This window comes from Eleutherodactylus coqui, chromosome 2 (genome assembly GCF_035609145.1).
Source record: "Eleutherodactylus coqui strain aEleCoq1 chromosome 2, aEleCoq1.hap1, whole genome shotgun sequence".
Lineage (NCBI taxonomy): Eukaryota > Metazoa > Chordata > Amphibia > Anura > Eleutherodactylidae > Eleutherodactylus > Eleutherodactylus coqui.
Window position 1 is genome coordinate 6341924 of NC_089838.1, and position 16926 is coordinate 6358849.

General features: G+C 48.9%; 1 protein-coding gene across 4 annotated transcripts in view; it reads right to left on the reverse strand.

Moving 5' to 3' along the window:
* Window positions 1-2272: 2272 nt before the first annotated feature.
* DNM1L (dynamin 1 like) overlaps window positions 2273-16926 on the reverse strand; it is a 36258-nt gene continuing 21604 nt past the window's right edge. Inside the window, exons 9-19 of one of the 4 annotated variants that reach the window (XM_066590220.1) lie at window positions 16202-16408; window positions 15684-15804; window positions 15397-15552; window positions 14038-14127; window positions 11988-12080; window positions 11832-11891; window positions 9725-9790; window positions 8189-8362; window positions 7916-8025; window positions 6901-7060; window positions 2273-4537 (exon numbers count right to left, since the gene is read on the reverse strand). In XM_066590220.1, coding sequence (XP_066446317.1) covers window positions 4481-4537; window positions 6901-7060; window positions 7916-8025; window positions 8189-8362; window positions 9725-9790; window positions 11832-11891; window positions 11988-12080; window positions 14038-14127; window positions 15397-15552; window positions 15684-15804; window positions 16202-16408 — 1294 coding nt within the window. In that variant the 3' untranslated portion in view covers window positions 2273-4480. Of the gene's footprint in view, window positions 4538-6900; window positions 7061-7915; window positions 8026-8188; window positions 8363-9724; window positions 9791-11819; window positions 11892-11987; window positions 12081-14037; window positions 14128-15396; window positions 15553-15683; window positions 15805-16201; window positions 16409-16926 lie in introns of all 4 variants that reach the window. The other 3 variants (XM_066590219.1, XM_066590221.1, XM_066590222.1) reach the window with 3 other exon arrangements.

Consider the following 16926-nt stretch of genomic DNA (forward strand, 5'->3'; position numbering starts at 1 on the left):
CCGCCTACTCAAAGCCTGCGCGAGTCCCCCACCTCCGCCTACTCAAAGCCTGCGCGAGTCCCCCACCTCCGCCTACTCAAAGCCTGCGCGAGTCCCCCACCTCCGCCTACTCAAAGCCTGCGCGAGTCCCCCACCTCCGCCTACTCAAAGCCTGCGCGAGTCCCCCACCTCCGCCTACTCAAAGCCTGCGCAAGTCCCGCGGATCCCCCACCTCCCCCTACTCAAAGCCTGCCCGAGTCCCGCGGATCCCTCACCTCCCCCCACTCAAAGCCTGCGCGAGTCCCATGGATCCCCCACCTCCCCCCACTCAAAGCCTGCGCGAGTCCCACTGCCCCCGCTCACTCAGAGCCTGCTCGAGTCCCAGAGCCTTCAAATCATGTATTTTTGCTAGCCATTAAAATGTATTTCTACAAGAGTATTTGGTTTCTCTTGCTGAGTACAATCACAATTCTGGCAAAATCCTAACTTTTTGGGCATTTGGGCCAGGCCCAACAATTTCAGAAAGCGGGTAAAGCGTAGCATTAAGGGCATGGCCATGTTCAGCCTATCAGATGTAGTACAACGTACGCCAAATGGTTGTACATTATACTAGACGCCTGCTCCAGCTCGGACCCTGGCCTGGGTTTCCATCTGGTGGATGGAGGTGCTGCGGACGAGGCTCGTGCCCCTTACTGTGTGCCCAGCTAGTGGTAAGAAATGTATTGGATTGGCATTTCATCCACCTGTGATGCTGAAGGATCTTGTCCATGATTGAGGCTCCACTATACACGGCGATGTGCTTGCGGGAGGGCGGCCCCCTCCTTACACAGAGCCATGTTTTAGGGGCCAATCACGCTGCTTTATTGTGCCTCCATTTTACATATGGACTTTGGAAGTGTCCCGGCCGGCCCGCGGATCTCCAGACCCGACCGCTGTGCATCATATAAGACCCGTGCTCCAACCGGGACGCATTTAGCCCTTTGCTCTAAAAAGGTGCAGCATTTCAGAGTAAACTTTGTTTTATTAAGGCGACCCACCAGCCCTGGACAACCAAGATGGCCGCAATGCTTCTCTGACTACCTGATGCACACGGGTAGTCGAAGAAACTATATGCTGCTGTGACATGGTGTGCACTAGTGTCAGACCGGTCAGTGCTGATCATGTGAGCAGCACTGGCCAATCAGAGAGCACGTGTAGTGCATTAGTAGTTAACACAGCGAGACAAAGGATCAGCTGATTTGGGGGTGAACCCCCAGTCAATCAACGATTGATGATCTGCCCTGAGGCTAGAGCCTCAACAGTAAATGCCTGGAATACCCCTTTACCCACCGCAAGAAAAGCTACAAGTCACTATAAGCCGGACGACCCGTCCCTTAAAGGGATTGTACCAAAACGGCAAGTTATTCCCAATCCACAGGATACAGAATAACTTGCTGATCTATGGGGGAAGCCTCACCCCCGAGACCCCCACTGATCTCTAAAATGGGGTTCCCATGTCCCCGTCCTCAACACTGTGGCGTCAATAAACCTCCGGCAGTAAGGAGGAGGAGACTCAATGGATTGCTGGTCACAGCGCTCCATTCACTGTCAATGGGACTGCGGAGCGGCACTCCCTCGGGTATTTCCATCAGCCCCATTTAAATGAATGGACTGCTGACCGCGTATGCTCGCCCAGTGCTTCATTCACAGTGACAGCAGGACACGGGAGACCTATTCTAGAGAGTGCTGGGGGTCTCACCTGTGGATAGGCGATAACTTCCAATTGTGGTACAACCCCTTTAAACAAACTGTAGGAGAACTGCGCCACAGCTGGCCCTAGGTTGGCTCTGGTATTACAATGGCTTTAATTACATTGATGAAGGTGCCGACCACAGCAGTTGAGCTACACAACTGGCAGCTATGTAGCAACGGCAAAACTGAACCTTTCATCCAAGCCATCCGGGGCGGCATATATCACCAACAGCTCAGGGACTTGTACCAAGTACTCTCCTCCAGCCAGACACCCATCTGTGGACGATTTTAGGATATAGAGACCCTAATCGAAGGAACCGATTGGCCGAATGAGATGCCTCAAGACATATCTGAAAATCTTGTTCTGTCCTTCAACAGGCGCCATCTAGTGTTTGGGAAGGATTCTACAAACAGAACTTCCAGAAATTCTCTAACACGTTAGATTAATTAATTGCACCGCAGATCTGCACACTATTTTTGCGAATACGCCGCCATGACGGTTATATTAAAAAAGTGAGTAATGGCGGACGCAAATGCAGGTGAGTGACGGCCAGACGGGAGCTTTCTGCAGGACCAGTTTATTTACAATAAGCACAGACAATTCAGAACATATAATGTGTTCCAGGACCAACACTGGCAGCGGAGGACAAGCACACTGGCCGCAGGCGGCGCTTGTTCCCCTACATCACACAGACAAGGTGTGGAAGCGGACGTATCACGGAGCTCGGCGTCCCCTCCTGATCTGGTGTAGGTCCCTTTAAACGTATCACACACAACCCCGACACATCAGGAGGCAGAAAAGACAGACATGTACAGCACACAATGTTCACGGGTGCAGCAATAAAGTTTTTTTTGTTTCATGAAAGGTCGTATTCTTCAAGTCTTCATTGTCCGTGATCTAAACATAAAATGGCTAACCATGCAGGGTTAAGAGGGGACGTCCCCCAGAGAGAAATAGCTGATGTCCACAGGGCAGGGGATAACTTGCTGATTGGTGGGGGTCTTAGTGCTGAAACTTCCGGGACCCCTGTGTCCTCCTCACAGAGTTTACTGCACCCCCCACAGTGAGGTGGAGATTGAACCAAGTGCTGGTCATGCAAGTCCACCAGGGCTTCATTCACTTTCAATGGGACTGCCGAGATACCCGAGCGGCACCTGCTCAGGTATTCCTGTCAGCCCCATTGAAATGAATGGAGCGCTGACCGTGCATGTCCAGCTGGCGCTCCACTTCGAGTTACATCACTGCGGGATTTGGGGGGGGATTAGCAACCCCAACAGTAACATGAGGGACACAGGAGTCCCGTTCTCGAGATTGGTGGGGCCACAGCAGAGAGACCCCCACCAATCAGCAAGGTATCCCTTATCCAAAAGACAGGGGAGAACTTGAAATTTTAGTACAACCCCTTTAAGGGGCATCTCAGCAGTTTAAAACCAAGATTTTGCCACTCTGCACCCTCACAACCAGATTAAAGGAGAGGCTGTAGACTCTGGTTAGCATCCAGCTAAAAAGGACATCATGAAAGAACACTAACTTGCTTTCAGCCAATCAGCATTGGTAGCCGTCTTCTCATCACTCCTGAATAGCTGACTAAGAGCTCTCCTCTTGAAAAGTTACTTTAAAAATGTCCTTTCCAGCAGTATGCCAGGCACTGTGGGCAACCCCCTCCAAACTCTTCAGCTGGATGATGGGCACCATACACAACCCTCTGCAAACTGTAGTTCTGGGATGTGAACAGTGAAAGCTCTTGCCACCCACTATTTCTTAAAGGGTTAAGAGTGGTAAGAGCTTTCACTATTCACATCCCAAAGCTAGATCATCTACAGTGCCTGGCATCCTGCTGGAAAGGACACTTTGGAAGGAGCATTACAAGGGGAGAGCTCTTTCTCAGCCAGCTAGTCTCAGCCAATTGGCAGTGATGAGAACATTCCTTGTGATCCCGATTGGCCGATAGCAGCTCAGAGTGTTTTTTTCCTGATGTCCTTTTCAGCTTGATGCCAGGCACAGCCTACAGCCCCTCCAAAATGTAATTTTGGGATATAAATAGTGGAAGGACTTACCACCCACTAGTTTAACCCTCAAAAGCCATCACACAGATGAAAGTGCCTCTGTGTCACGGGCGCACAGCTGAAAGCCATGATAATGTTAACCTCCTCATGCATGCAGCCATTTTGTGGGACCGACGTGGTAGATTTTAGCCAATTAAAACCTAGTCACAACTGTGAGACAAAATGGCGGCTCCGTGACTGCGTTTTCATCAACATACTCACAATCACCTCCATACAGAGTGGAGATTTCCCCAAAATGTTCTGGAGCATTTTATTGGATGACGGCCAAATGTGGAACGATTTCATTCAGTGCAATATCAAATGATAAAAGGCAAAAAAAAATGTTCACGCAATTCCAGAGAATTGTACGGATTCTGTAGAAAACATACGTCACCTTAAACTAAACCGATGGAACAGTCATGTGAGTGAAGGGGAACGATAAAGGGGCTTCCCAGCATGCTTTGCTCCATATAGTCACAACAGTTGGTCAGCTCGAATCACAATGGGTAATCTGCATGGTGGGGGTGGGGACACTCGAGACGCAATATTTATGCTGTGACTTGTATACATCAGATTCCCGCCTGAACGTCCGTACCCCCCGTACTGTATATATGGTTAGCGGCTTCCTTATAAACAGAACTCTTAAGTATATGCCGTAAACTGCCGACTCCTAGGAGCTGTGTGACTTTGCTTCTAACTACGATGGGACGTTTCGACCTCCTGGTCACCAGAGATGCGTCTCCCGGATCTCGGCGATTATCTGACTGGCTCTTTGCAAAGCCTGATGGGATAAACGCAATATATTAATATACTTATGCTGCGATATGCGAGTACCTTCTATACAGCTGTAGCCGTGGCAACCGTCACAGCAGTTGTGCTACAAACCGTTCGCCGGGCCATTCCCTTTTAACAGCAGCCTGCACCCTGCAGCCAGCGTAGGCACACCACAGTATGGGTTGGCGCGGCTACATCTGGGCATGGATATACTCAGCATTTGTGTACACATATAGCATTTAGGGGGGGAGACACACTTTTCAGGTTTTAGCTTGTCCTGAGATCAGCCACAGCTTCCCCCTGCTGCGGGGCCGGTACCACAGCTGCATTTAAAGGGAACCTGTCATCTGTAAACTAACACATGGCGCTGTTAGGCGAGAGGAAGCCGGGTGCCGTTCCTGGTTCTCACCAGTGAAGTCTGCGCGCCGGACAAACATCTCACTCATTTCAGAGTCCTGAGGTGCGCCCTCCAATAGAGTTGTACAGGAGAGCAAGCGCATGGGACTGAAGAGAATGAGATGCTTGTCCGGCGAATGGACTTGAGAAGCGGGAACCAGGAAGAGGGCGAGTATACAGAAACAAAACCACGAACATAGCACCCAGCTCCCCAACAGCAGCAAAAGTTAGTTTATGGTTCTTTGGGCAGGTGACACGGCCCCTTTAAAAGGGTTATGCCCTTGGCACAACCCTTGTTCATTGCCCTATTAGGGCATATAGATGTCAGAGCAGGCTCGCCCGTTTGGGATCCCCATGCATGACCCACTCAATATGATCTGTTCCCCTTCTGGTGGATCCGGTGCCATGCTGGTACTAGAGGACGGCCATCCTGTAATTCTGCATCTAGCCTGCAGATGAAATGTGTAGCCAGTCACAGCTTCAGCTCATTGTGAGAGATGCCGAGAGCAGAACCCGGACTGATCAGCTGTTCGCCCCGAGCCCTGCATGTTGGCAAACCCCTTTAAATAAAATCTCAGATATTGTACAGGGGTCGCCATCTTATTAGGTTGGCACACACCGTCAGATGTGGTTGTTGGCAGGAGAGTTTGAAGCTCACCAAGATTTGTTAGACAGCAGAGGAGCCGCCTGACATGAAGGCACATATAAAGTTAAAGGTGTAATTGTGGAAACCCCTTCACCCACTGACATCTATGGATGCTTGCTAAATGTGGATGTTGGCACAGCGAGGCGGTGGGTGGCGCGCTTCACCAGTGGTGACAGCAACGTGAAAGACAAGCCATGCTCTGGATGTTCAATCAGCTCATCCTTCCGAACCGGTGGCTTACGGTCAGGGGACTCTGGGTAAGAGCATGGAACTCTGGGTAAGAACATGACTATCAGCTTCAATGGGTTGAAAACGATGATCTGCAGATCAGCTGATCGACGCGCTCTTCATATTCATGGCCCTTCCGGAATCTGACCACTGTTGAAACGCGCCACCCACCGCCCGATTGTGCCAACATCCACTGTTTGGGTCTCTGTAAACGATCAAAAGAGTCGACCGTCAACGGGTGCAATTTTTTTCCCTACATGGAAGAACTCAGCTACACGCCTCGACGTTACACGCACTTTCATGGCAGACACCACTTTGTCAGACCGCCCCTCCGCTGCCATCAGTCGCACAAAATTTACCAGATATTCGTTGGAATGTGCAAAATATTGCCACACCGCCAACATCTGCTTCTGATGTGGAGTGCCAACATAATAAGGTAGGAAGAGCATTAATTCGAAGCGACCCTCAGAACAAAAAGCTCTGCAACTCTATTTGTTCTTAAAATGACTCACCTTTTCAAGATCCGCGCTGTCAGTGAATGGAAACACTGATCAGACGTCTGAACATTCATGCGGATCATGTCCTGCTCACAAATGTGCAGGGTTCGTTTCAATGTATCAGAGTGCAATCTTGCAAGCTCACTTGTGTAAGCGGGATAAGATCAAGACTAGAGATGATCGAGCACGCTCGGTAAAGGCAGTTACTGGAGTGAGCATCGCTCTTCTCGAGTAACTGCATACTCGTCCGAGCAAATGCGGGGGAGAGAGAGAGATCTCTCTCTCTCGCTCGCTCTCCCCACCGCTCCCCTCCCCACATTTGCTCAGATGAGTACGCAGTTACACGAGAAGAGCGATGCTCACTCGAGTAACTGCCTTTACCGAGCATGCTCGTTCATCTCTAATCAAGACGGATGCAAATATAGTGTCTATTCACTTGCAGCAAGTATATTAGGAAGTTGCAGAACTTTCAAAATAAACCAGAACGCCCCTTTAAGAAGCTGCAGGGTGGACAACATTCTCACCACATGACCAGCATTTCCACGTAGTGAGAATTTTGCCTCTCACCATCACGCTATAATATAATTGGCGCTTATTAAATACCTTTAACATATCGGCAGCCTCCTTCCGGCGCTGAGCCATGTCTTCCGACTCGGTGAGCAGATCGTCCAGCAGCATGGATTTATACAGCTGACCCACCAGCTCGCTCTGTAACGTGTCCTTCACGTGGTTCACTAGGAAATGCATTACGGCCTTTGGCACACTGAGGAGACAGAACATCCGCCATTAAGGCCGGTTTCACGCGGGCGACAAAAATAATCAGATTTTTGCACGATACAACAGCGCTAAAAGTCGCATGTATGTGAAGCTTGTGCTTTCCAGCGGGTTCCTTCACATTAGCCATGTGACATTGCAAGGAAAAAAAAAAAAATAGTGGGTTGCTAAATATTGCCGCGATTTGCAATGTCTGAGTCCATGTTTCCCTATGGAGCCTTCCTGCTGCGGCATCGCATGAAAACGCGGTTTTCGTGCAGTGCAACTTTTACAGTAGGGAATCCTACTGTAAAAGCCCTAAAATAAGCCCTAGCTGCAGGAAAAAACAAACATTACCTAACAGCCGCTGTTGACTGTGCCGCTTGTTGCTTGTAGTTCTCAGGAGCTTTCTGGTCAGGGGTTCAAATCATCCGCCTCCAGGAAGCGCTGGCTGTGATTGGTTCTCAAGTGCAGCGACTCAGCTAATCAGATCCAGCACTCGATGAACCAATCACAGCCATTGCATTGAATGGCTGTGATTGGTTTTCCAAGGGCGCTGGGTCCAATAGGTTCTCGAGCGCCGCGGCTCAGCCAATCACAGCCAGCGCTTCCTGGAGATGGGGAATTTGTACCTCCAATCCAGGAAGAGATGACAGAAGACTTCAAGCAAGTCAGCAGGAGCTTCAGGGCAGACCTGCAGGGAGCTGACAGCGCCTGATAGGGCTTATTTTTCACCCCCCCCCTCTCCCCCCCCAAAATCCTCGCACGTGGTGCTGCAAAGGCGATGTTGCGTCGCCCGTGTTAGAGACCTAAAGCCTCGTGTTATACAATGGATGCCCCTTAGTTGCTGCCCGCATTCACTCACCTATCCTGAATATTCTTTCTCACTATTAGGAAGTAAGACTTAATTAATCGCTCGATCACTTCGCAGTCGCGCTGCTCACGAGCGGAAAGCTTTCTGGCAACAGGCACAGGCTGAAATGAGAGAGGAGATAAAAGTTAGAGGGCAGCGGCAGTAGAAGAGAGAGTAGTGACCGCCTGGACGATACCCCATAATGATGTGCAGTGGGGGTTCCTCCAAGAAGGGATAGTGGGCACATGCCCAGCATACCATACTGGCACTGTTCCGCAGACTCACCACATCCAGCAGATTTACAGCGTGGCCCCTCTGGGGGCTGGCAGGAAGGGCAGGGGAGGATTTGTTCTTCTCATCTAGTAGAGAATCCTCTCCCTTTGAGGCTTTTAACATCCCCCTCCAATTACCGGTCCCAGCATCAGAGACTGTGTCACCAACGCCCCCTGCTGACACTGCCTGGAAGGACAGCACACACAATATGGTCAGACACAAGTTACTAATACTGGCTCTAAATGCAATCCTGCCAATAACCGATGCTGTAAAACGTGAGCAGCCCCAGCGGGACGCGAAACGCCTTGTGACATCCGGACATTGGGGCTTATTTAGTAATACTGTTAGTCTTAAAATGCACCAAATGAATCCCAAAACGATAAATCTATTGCATTTTAAGACTGTTTAGTCCACATTTAGACCACCTACCGTATTAGTTGGCTTAGTTTACACCCAAGATTGACACAATTTAGGCACGACCCTTTTTCGGACAAGCCAGGACAATCGGTCACTGTGTGGGTTGCTTTTTCCCAAGCAGTGATGTCAAAATGAATAGAGCGCTGGAAGAGCATGTGCGGTCGGCCCTCCATTCACTCCAATGGGGTTGATGGAAATGCTTAAAGGGGTTTTCCAGTTCTGCTCTCAAACGAATCTAATCAAATGTTACAGTCTGCAATGTGGTTCTGCTTTGTGTGCCTGCGGCTCTTAGAACCATCGACTTCCCCTGTCGCTTCAGATGTGTTTATCCCCAGGTTGCTATGGATACGTCCTATAGACATTCCAGTGCTACAGGTCGGGCATGCTCAGTAAGAACCACCAGGGGCGACTTTCTTCAGCTCTCGGGACCCGATTGCTGACCAATATCCGTATAATGCTTAGTGGGGACATGGACAGGAAGGACGTACAGAGCGGGGAATTGAGGGAAATGTAGTTTTAAGCTGCATGTTAGCAGGGATGCAGAGGCCATTGTGGAAATTAGCGATGTGGGGAAACGTCAGAAATGGAGGACAGGATAAGTGGGCAATGGCTGAGTAATTTATACCCATAACCGGCTGGGCATAAAAATGGCGCCAACACCTGTCATATCTAAAAAAGTTTTGAAAATTTGCTTAACAACCGGAAAACCCCTTTAAGCGCTCGCTGTTCAGCCATCACCGCAGTCCCATTGTAAGTGATTGGTGCGTTAACGCACTTGTGCAACCAGCGCTCCATTCAGTCTCCTCCTCACTGCGGGGGTGCAGTAAGGTGACTTTCACTTTAAAGCCACTTTTAGACAGCTGTGATTCAGGCCACAAGACCCGGACCGCTCCACGTAGCTCTACAGAGCCGAGCGCAGAGTCCCATGGCGATCAGCGGATGTTCTTGGTGCGGCATTAATATAGGAGCTTGTATTGCAGATGTGAGAAAATGGCGCAAGCCCATTCTTCCGTATGTTATGCCTTCGTAGAACTCCTGCGTCATGCATGAATGATGCACAGCATGCAAAGAGGAGCCACAAGCATCATGCGATGTAAGAGAACATGCAGTGCAGCCTTAGCTGGCACAGACCTTGCCATCAGTATCAGAGGAAGGCTCCAGAGCGGCGGGTGCCAGGGGCCCTGGAGCTTTAGAGGGCTAGAGGAAGAGAGAAAGAACCAGATGCAGAATTAGCCAAGAGCGCGGCGGACTGTCACACATCACACGAGCAGTAAGAGAGCGTCCCGTCCGCCGAGAAGCATGCAGAGGCCAATGCCTCTGGATCATGGAGCAACACACTAGTCGTCTACGCCTTGTGGATCTCAAACTGTTGCACGACTACAACTCCCAGCCTGGCATACTGGGGGTTTAGTGCTGGAACAGCTGGAGAGCCACAGGCTGCAAACCACTGTTGTAGAGGAAAACGAAGAGACACAATATGGCCCGTGGACCGCCTCCTAGTGGCTCGTAACCTCGCTGATGCGTTTGTAGGAATTCACAGTGAATGGGAGCAGCCACGCTACTCAAACGGTGAAAAGGTCGCGGTGCACGGTTGACGCTGCTACATCTGTACATCTAGTATGTGGGGAATGGTCAGAGCGCCCCAGTTTGGAGATCACAGGACACTGTAAGGAAAGCAGGAGGGGTCAACCCTACAGATCAGATCATTTATACAGACGTGCAGCCAGACGGCTCATTGCCCTCCTTCATGATCCAGAGCCAACTTTTGCATTGATGCTACTAGCAAAATCCACGCACGGCCGCGGTATCATGAGGAGCGGAACAGAAGAGCAAAAGCTTCATGTGATTATAGTCAATGCGTGAAATACAGGGAAATGTAAATAGATATTTGTAGTTAATAAAAGATATAAAATGTTAATTGTGTCAACGGGGCTTAAAAGTGCCCAAAAGCTACAGAGGACAAAAAGTTTATAAAGGGAATATTAGTAAAAATAGATGTAGCAGAGCTTGGTTTGCAATTTGGAACAACTCTCACCTACACCAAATGACCCCTTTATTAGAGCCCCCCACCCAGTAGGGCATTGGACGCCTTTGTCCACCAGAACTGAAGCGATTCGTCGTGGTCTATATCCCACCAGGGGATGCAATGGTTCTGCAGGAATATCGGCCCCCGCGGACAGGAAGCTTCCTGCAGTTGTTGCAGATTAGAGGGCGGTGCTGACATGTTCTGACCGGCTGACAGGAAGGGGTCAGCGATTCATGCTGCTTGCGCCAAATTCTGCCTCCTATCAGCAACAGAAATCTGGATCCATCTGACCAGGAGAGGTTTTTCCGCTGCTCAGTGCTACAAGTTTTGGGCTCTATTGCTGCTGGAGTTTCGCCTTTCCGTTTCTCTTAGACATAATGGTAGAGCCGGCCGTCTGCTGTTATACTCCGGCCGTGGTAAGAAACGGTGAGTTTTATATTAGTACATTGCAGTTAGAGCCCCAGCGTTGTATTCGGCTGCAGTTTCCTTGCCTGTGCAGCGCCTGTTCATCATCATGATTCCGGACATCCTCTTCTGACCCCTTTCAGCGACGAGTTGTTTCCGTCCACAGGATCCCAGTTCGCTGAAGGTTTCCTCGATTACACCGTTCTCTGTATACTCTCTATACCGCTGCTTGAGAAAACCCCCGTGGTTGGCAGTGACACCCCGGGGCCTGGCTATTCTAGTACCGATGACCGGCCTCGTTGGAAGTCACTCTAATCTCTGGATTTTCTATCTAATGTGGATTCACACTAAAAACTGATCCACAGAAAACTTATCACGCGACTTTATGCCGCACGCCGGGGTCACGGGGGGAACGTCCATACAGGGAAGCTCTAACAAAGTGGCCAGCAGTGTATATCAGCGAGCAGGTAAAATTCAACATTGCCTTACCCCCTATAAATAATGCAGCCCCCCTGGAGTTACATGACACACTCAACTCTGCTACATCTCGGTAGTGAAATAAATCCAAAGCTAAAATGATAGAAGAAAAAGGCCTTGTGGAAAAACGTGAGGCAGCAGAAGATCAAGCGGCGTTATCACTTCATTCTACATGTCAGTAGGGGTCGCAGCAGTCGAACCCCATACTGACACGCCATCCGTGTCTGTCCGGAGAACCCCTTTAACTAGCGGCTAGCACCCTACATGACGTCTATCGGCTGTCTTCCACATCACCTGCGTCATTTACATAATGGTCACCTGATGGATCACCTTATCTCTGGGCGCTGCAGAAGGGGGCAAATCTCTGGCTATTCTATTCCGCCTCTGTTCCTGCACACACAAAAATAAAAAGGGCATTACTGCTTAGATGGCTAGCTCTCCATCATGGCCGCTGTACGCGGAGAGCAGGGGCGGCGCTTTCCTCACCTCTATGTTGTTGTTCATCAGTCCGCAGGCGTCGGCGAAGTCGGGGTGTTTGGTATTGATGTACGCCAGTTCTATAGCCACTAGATTATGTACCTGGATGGGAACATATATGAAGGCACGTCACTCCAAACTCTACACAAGGGTGAAACTATAATGTCATCAGAACAGCTGCAGCGACCCCTATAGGAGACGTGTGGTACTATATGGCACCCCTTCAAATCAATGAGCTACAGTTAAAGGGTTTCGACAAGAATGCAAAAACGGTTGCTTTCTTCTTAGAACAGCACCACACCTGTTTCCTGGTTGTTTATGGTATTGCAATATTAGACACAATCCATGAAAGGTGTGGTGGTGTTGGCAGAAGAAAGCAGCTGAAATCTTCAATCCTGCACAATTCCTTTAGTACGGAGAGTCCCTCATATACGGAGAGGCGAGTCCGAGAAAGACTCCCTTCCATGCTGTCCATATAACTCATCAGGGCACATGAACAGGAATGTCCCCGTCTGACAACCCCTGCAGGAAGGATGCATCCGCTCCCCCGCTTTATTACTTTGACAGTTCTGGAGCATTTTCCCTTTACAACTTTGTTTTGTGCCGTTCCTCCAATTCTTCTTGGAAACGCACAGTAATTGAGGCCAGTACTTGACTCCCCTCCAAGTGTACCCGTTAGTCCTATACACAGGGGAGAGGCGGTAGATTCCATAATAGAGCGGTGGAGCGCAGGGTGCTCTACCACTTGACTCGCCCACTACTCACTTGTTCACTCGACTATTTACTGACACTATTTCCTGACTCCCTTCTCTACTTGGCATTAGGGTGGCTTCACACCGGGCAGCTATTGTCCAAAAAGTTGCTCCATACAGTGAATGTAAGAGATAATTGGTCCGTGTAAACACGGCCACAAACCGAGTGATGAGCGACAAATTCGGTCACCAGTCGCTTTCTTTCGGCTCACCTAATGCTGGTTGATTAAAGTCCGAGGTAAACAGGTACTATAAGATGCCCTTCTAGGGCTTTTCATGTTTTCTATGACCAACGGGGAGGTTGGGGTACTTTCGAGCAGCCTTGGTTTCCTCCACATTTTTACCTCCAGAGTATCTGCTGAGGTTTCAGCTCTCTTTCCTGTCTACATCAGAGTCAGGAAGGAAGTGGGGAAGTGTACAGCGGCGATATGTATGGCCGCCTAGTTCCCTCAATGACCTGGCAGAGCACTTTATCAGCACTTGTCAGATCCTTGAGGTGGCAGTCAGGGAGGTCTAGCACTGCCGGACCCCCCTGTCTTTGGCATACACGGCACAGGGACTTATCAAAAATTTGTTCTTGCTTAAAAGTGTGGATAGTCTACACATAGAAAACTGTAACAATTGACTTTCAACAATGAGCCAACAACTTTGCAGGGAGGTGTGCGCTTGTTCGGCATACGCCTCCCACTAAGCGTTCATTGGCTCATACCCGCTTTCAACCTTTTGCCATCCCACCTAATGTTCATTGGTTCCAAAAAACACAAATACATGAGTGACCTTTGGCTTAACAGTCACTGCTGGCCTTTAAAATAACTGCTACTCGCTACTACTGTCTCTTTTGGTCTTTGAAGACATTCGCTGCAGCGCTGACTGTTCGTTCAAACAAGCAAGAGAGCGCAGCAGCAGCACTTAAACATGTTCTAGAGGTCCTCATGTACTATGTGCGTTCTATTGACTCCGGAACCAACAATCATACTTTGAAGAGGGGGTCAAAATTTTAAATCCATGCCCGCCTAAGAACCTCAGGCCCCGCAGTTGAAGAATGATGTCGGCCCATATAAACGATTCCAATAATTCGTTCAGTCATTGAACGAGTGAACAATCGCTGTGTAAAAGCACAGAAACAGTTGTTTGTACCCTTCAGAAACTACTTCCAGCGCCTGTGTAAAGCCTCGCTTACTCAAATATATTTCAATTATTTGAAAATTCTGATGACACTTCCTTTTCTTGGGTCTGTTAGATCAAAATCACCAAATACATCAAAAGTCCCTACTCATAGCAGCCAATATCCCCCCCGGTGGCCTTACCATCTCATTGGTCACTGGCAGACGTTTCCGTAGAAGACATGTGACTACTTCTACAATAGCGTCATGTAATTTTGGAAACCTCAGGAGCTCCTGGAAGAAGATTATAAAATGTGTATAATTCTTACAAATAAACTTTAAAAGGAACACAAACCCCAAGAAGAATGCTAGAAGTAAATAGGACAGTCTCGTCCCTGCGGGATATTCTGCTGGTTCCTGTAACAAGCAGTCTAGTAGAGATCCTGCAGAGAACAGGATCTCTACAAGTTCTACTATGCCTGCTGGAGAATGGCTGCGGCGTAGGACATTGTCAAGGGGGTGTGGTTTAATCTATGCCTTACTCTAACAGAGCAGAAGGGAGAGGCTCCTGCTGCAACTAAGACACAAGACAGTGAGGAGAAGGAACGCAGCTGAAACTTGTTACATTCCATCATATCATGGAATTCCCTGCTGGACTATGTATAAGAGCAAAGAATAAACCACCAGTCTACTGCGGGAGAAGAGTATATCCCATGGAGGCGTGGCGGCTGAGCAGGAGTGAGGTGCTGCCTGGCGGTCAAGGCCTCATCCTGGGTTAGGAGATGCATAGACCAACATCCACAGACATTGAGATGCAAGCTGTAATATGGCTGTATATTGGGGTCTCTAACCGACACCTGAACTTGCAGCTTTACTGGACCGAATGTATGTAAACCGTGTTCAATGGTGATCTAAGGCTGATTTAGCAGAACCCGTGCAGAGTCTAAAGCCATGTTCAGAGTACATTGCTGCAGATTTCATGCAGAATCCGCGACAATTCTACAAAAAATAGGGTATAAAAGAAAAAAAATAAAATAAATTGTTCTCTTCGCTTGCACAGGAATCTGTGGTGCAGTCGATGTGGGGCAGATTTGAAATCTGCATCAAGGGGAACGAAAAGTTGCAAGTCAATTCTTGACATGGAATTCACATTGCGTTTAGGACAAATGTGTCCACCCCATTGACAGAGGCTAATCCACATACAGATCCGCTCCACCGAAGGAGACTGCATATAAACGAACAGATTCTTGTTCGTGGTTCACTTGCGGCAAGATTTTACACCGAACGAGATTATTCGGATTCCTGCGACAATCTGAATGATAATCGTTCCATGTTAATAGACCCTTACGGATTTTACATGCAAGCGATATTCTCCACTAATCACGTAGTGACAGAAGGCAAAGCTCGATTGTCAGAGCGGAGTCACACACTGCATCGTCATCACCGGTATACGATAATTACTGCCGCTTCGTAGTACCTGACCTCTGATTACAACAGTCTCAGAGCTGTAATTAGCGTCGTTATCCCCCGTTATGTACTGCACCGCTCGTGCTCCGGCCATACCTGTGTGCTATAATTACTACAGTGCTGGATAATCCTCTGCATCTCCTCATGGACGAGCTCCACGCAGCGCAGACTCGGCTCTTCTAATCGCTTCACTTGCCGTTTTACGAGAAGCTCGAAGGAGACTTCTGGAACGAACAAGGCCGGCCGGGGACCCTGGACAAGTAAGGGAAGACAGACTCATCAACATAGCATATAACACCAATATACACCCAGTCATGTGACTCATCATCCTCACCCCCCTTAAAAAAAATTTAAAAATCTTAAGAGCACCCCATAAAACTCACGGTTGCATTTCTGATAGCAGTGAGGATGTCAATTGTAGTCAATCCCCCCAGTGGGTCTACAGACTCCAGCGTCCTCCCAAACGTTTCATGGAAGATGTAGCAGATTCGAGCACCCCCGCACCTGCAAAAAGAAAGGTAGATGCTGGGTTCTAACTACGGTCCCCATTCACATCTGCGCCCCAAAAGAGTCCATTTTTGTTATTCAAGTTTGTCATGAAAGGCGAAATGCTAAAATAGTGGAACCGCCGGAATGACTAACCATCCGGCTTCCAGGATTCTAACTAGCATTAGCCCAGTTGAAATAGTGCAGCATGCTATAGTAGTTCATCCGGGATCTTGTGCCAGAACGAAGCTCTGATGCAGATATGAAAACAGGCCTTAATATGTCTCCATTGTCCCCCAGACTCCTGCACAGCGGACCGGCCCAGGGAAGCAGAGTGACAACCAGTAATTGGAGTAGTAATGGCATCACTCTGCTTTCCCAAGAAAAGACAGTCTTACCGTCTGGGCTTACTTACAGCTCTGAGGTTTCAATGTATTTTGCGGTTCCTTCAATCGTGTTACAATATTCTGTGGCGAACTTTGTAATAAGCTGGAGCAGCGTGGCGCTCTTGTCGTCCACCGGCTCGCCGTAACTATTCAGCAGCGACTGATACTGAGCTGCTAACACGTTGATCCTCGTCTTCAGCTCCGGCAAACAGTCTCTGATGTGGTGCATCAGCAGCCTGCAGACAGGACACAGAACATTATATAATAGGCAGGAGGGTGATCTATAAGTGGAACAGGTTGCCACGGGAGGTGTCGAATTCTCTTACAATGGAAGTCCTCAAACAGAGGCAGACAGACATCTGACTGGGATGATTTAGTGATCCTGCACTGAGCAGGGGGTCGGACCAGATGACCCTGGAGGTCCCTTCTAATTCTACCGTTCCATATGAATTAACGTGACAACCCGGGCCTGAACAAAGATGGCCGTGTTCCTTAAATACTTGATGAACGCTGTACATTAGTATAACACAATACGTGGTGCTTTGACCGGCCAGTCAGAGCAGCAAGTAGAGTCTTAGACTAACAATGTATACTACTACACTGTGCATCAAGTAGTCAGAAGCGGTGAGGTCATCTTGTTCCAGGACCAGAGAGTCACCTTAATAGTCATAAGGGCATCTTAGAAGAAAACAAACCAATAATTGAGGTAGGTCGTGTGCCACACTAAATCAGAACTCAAATAAGAATCCCATGG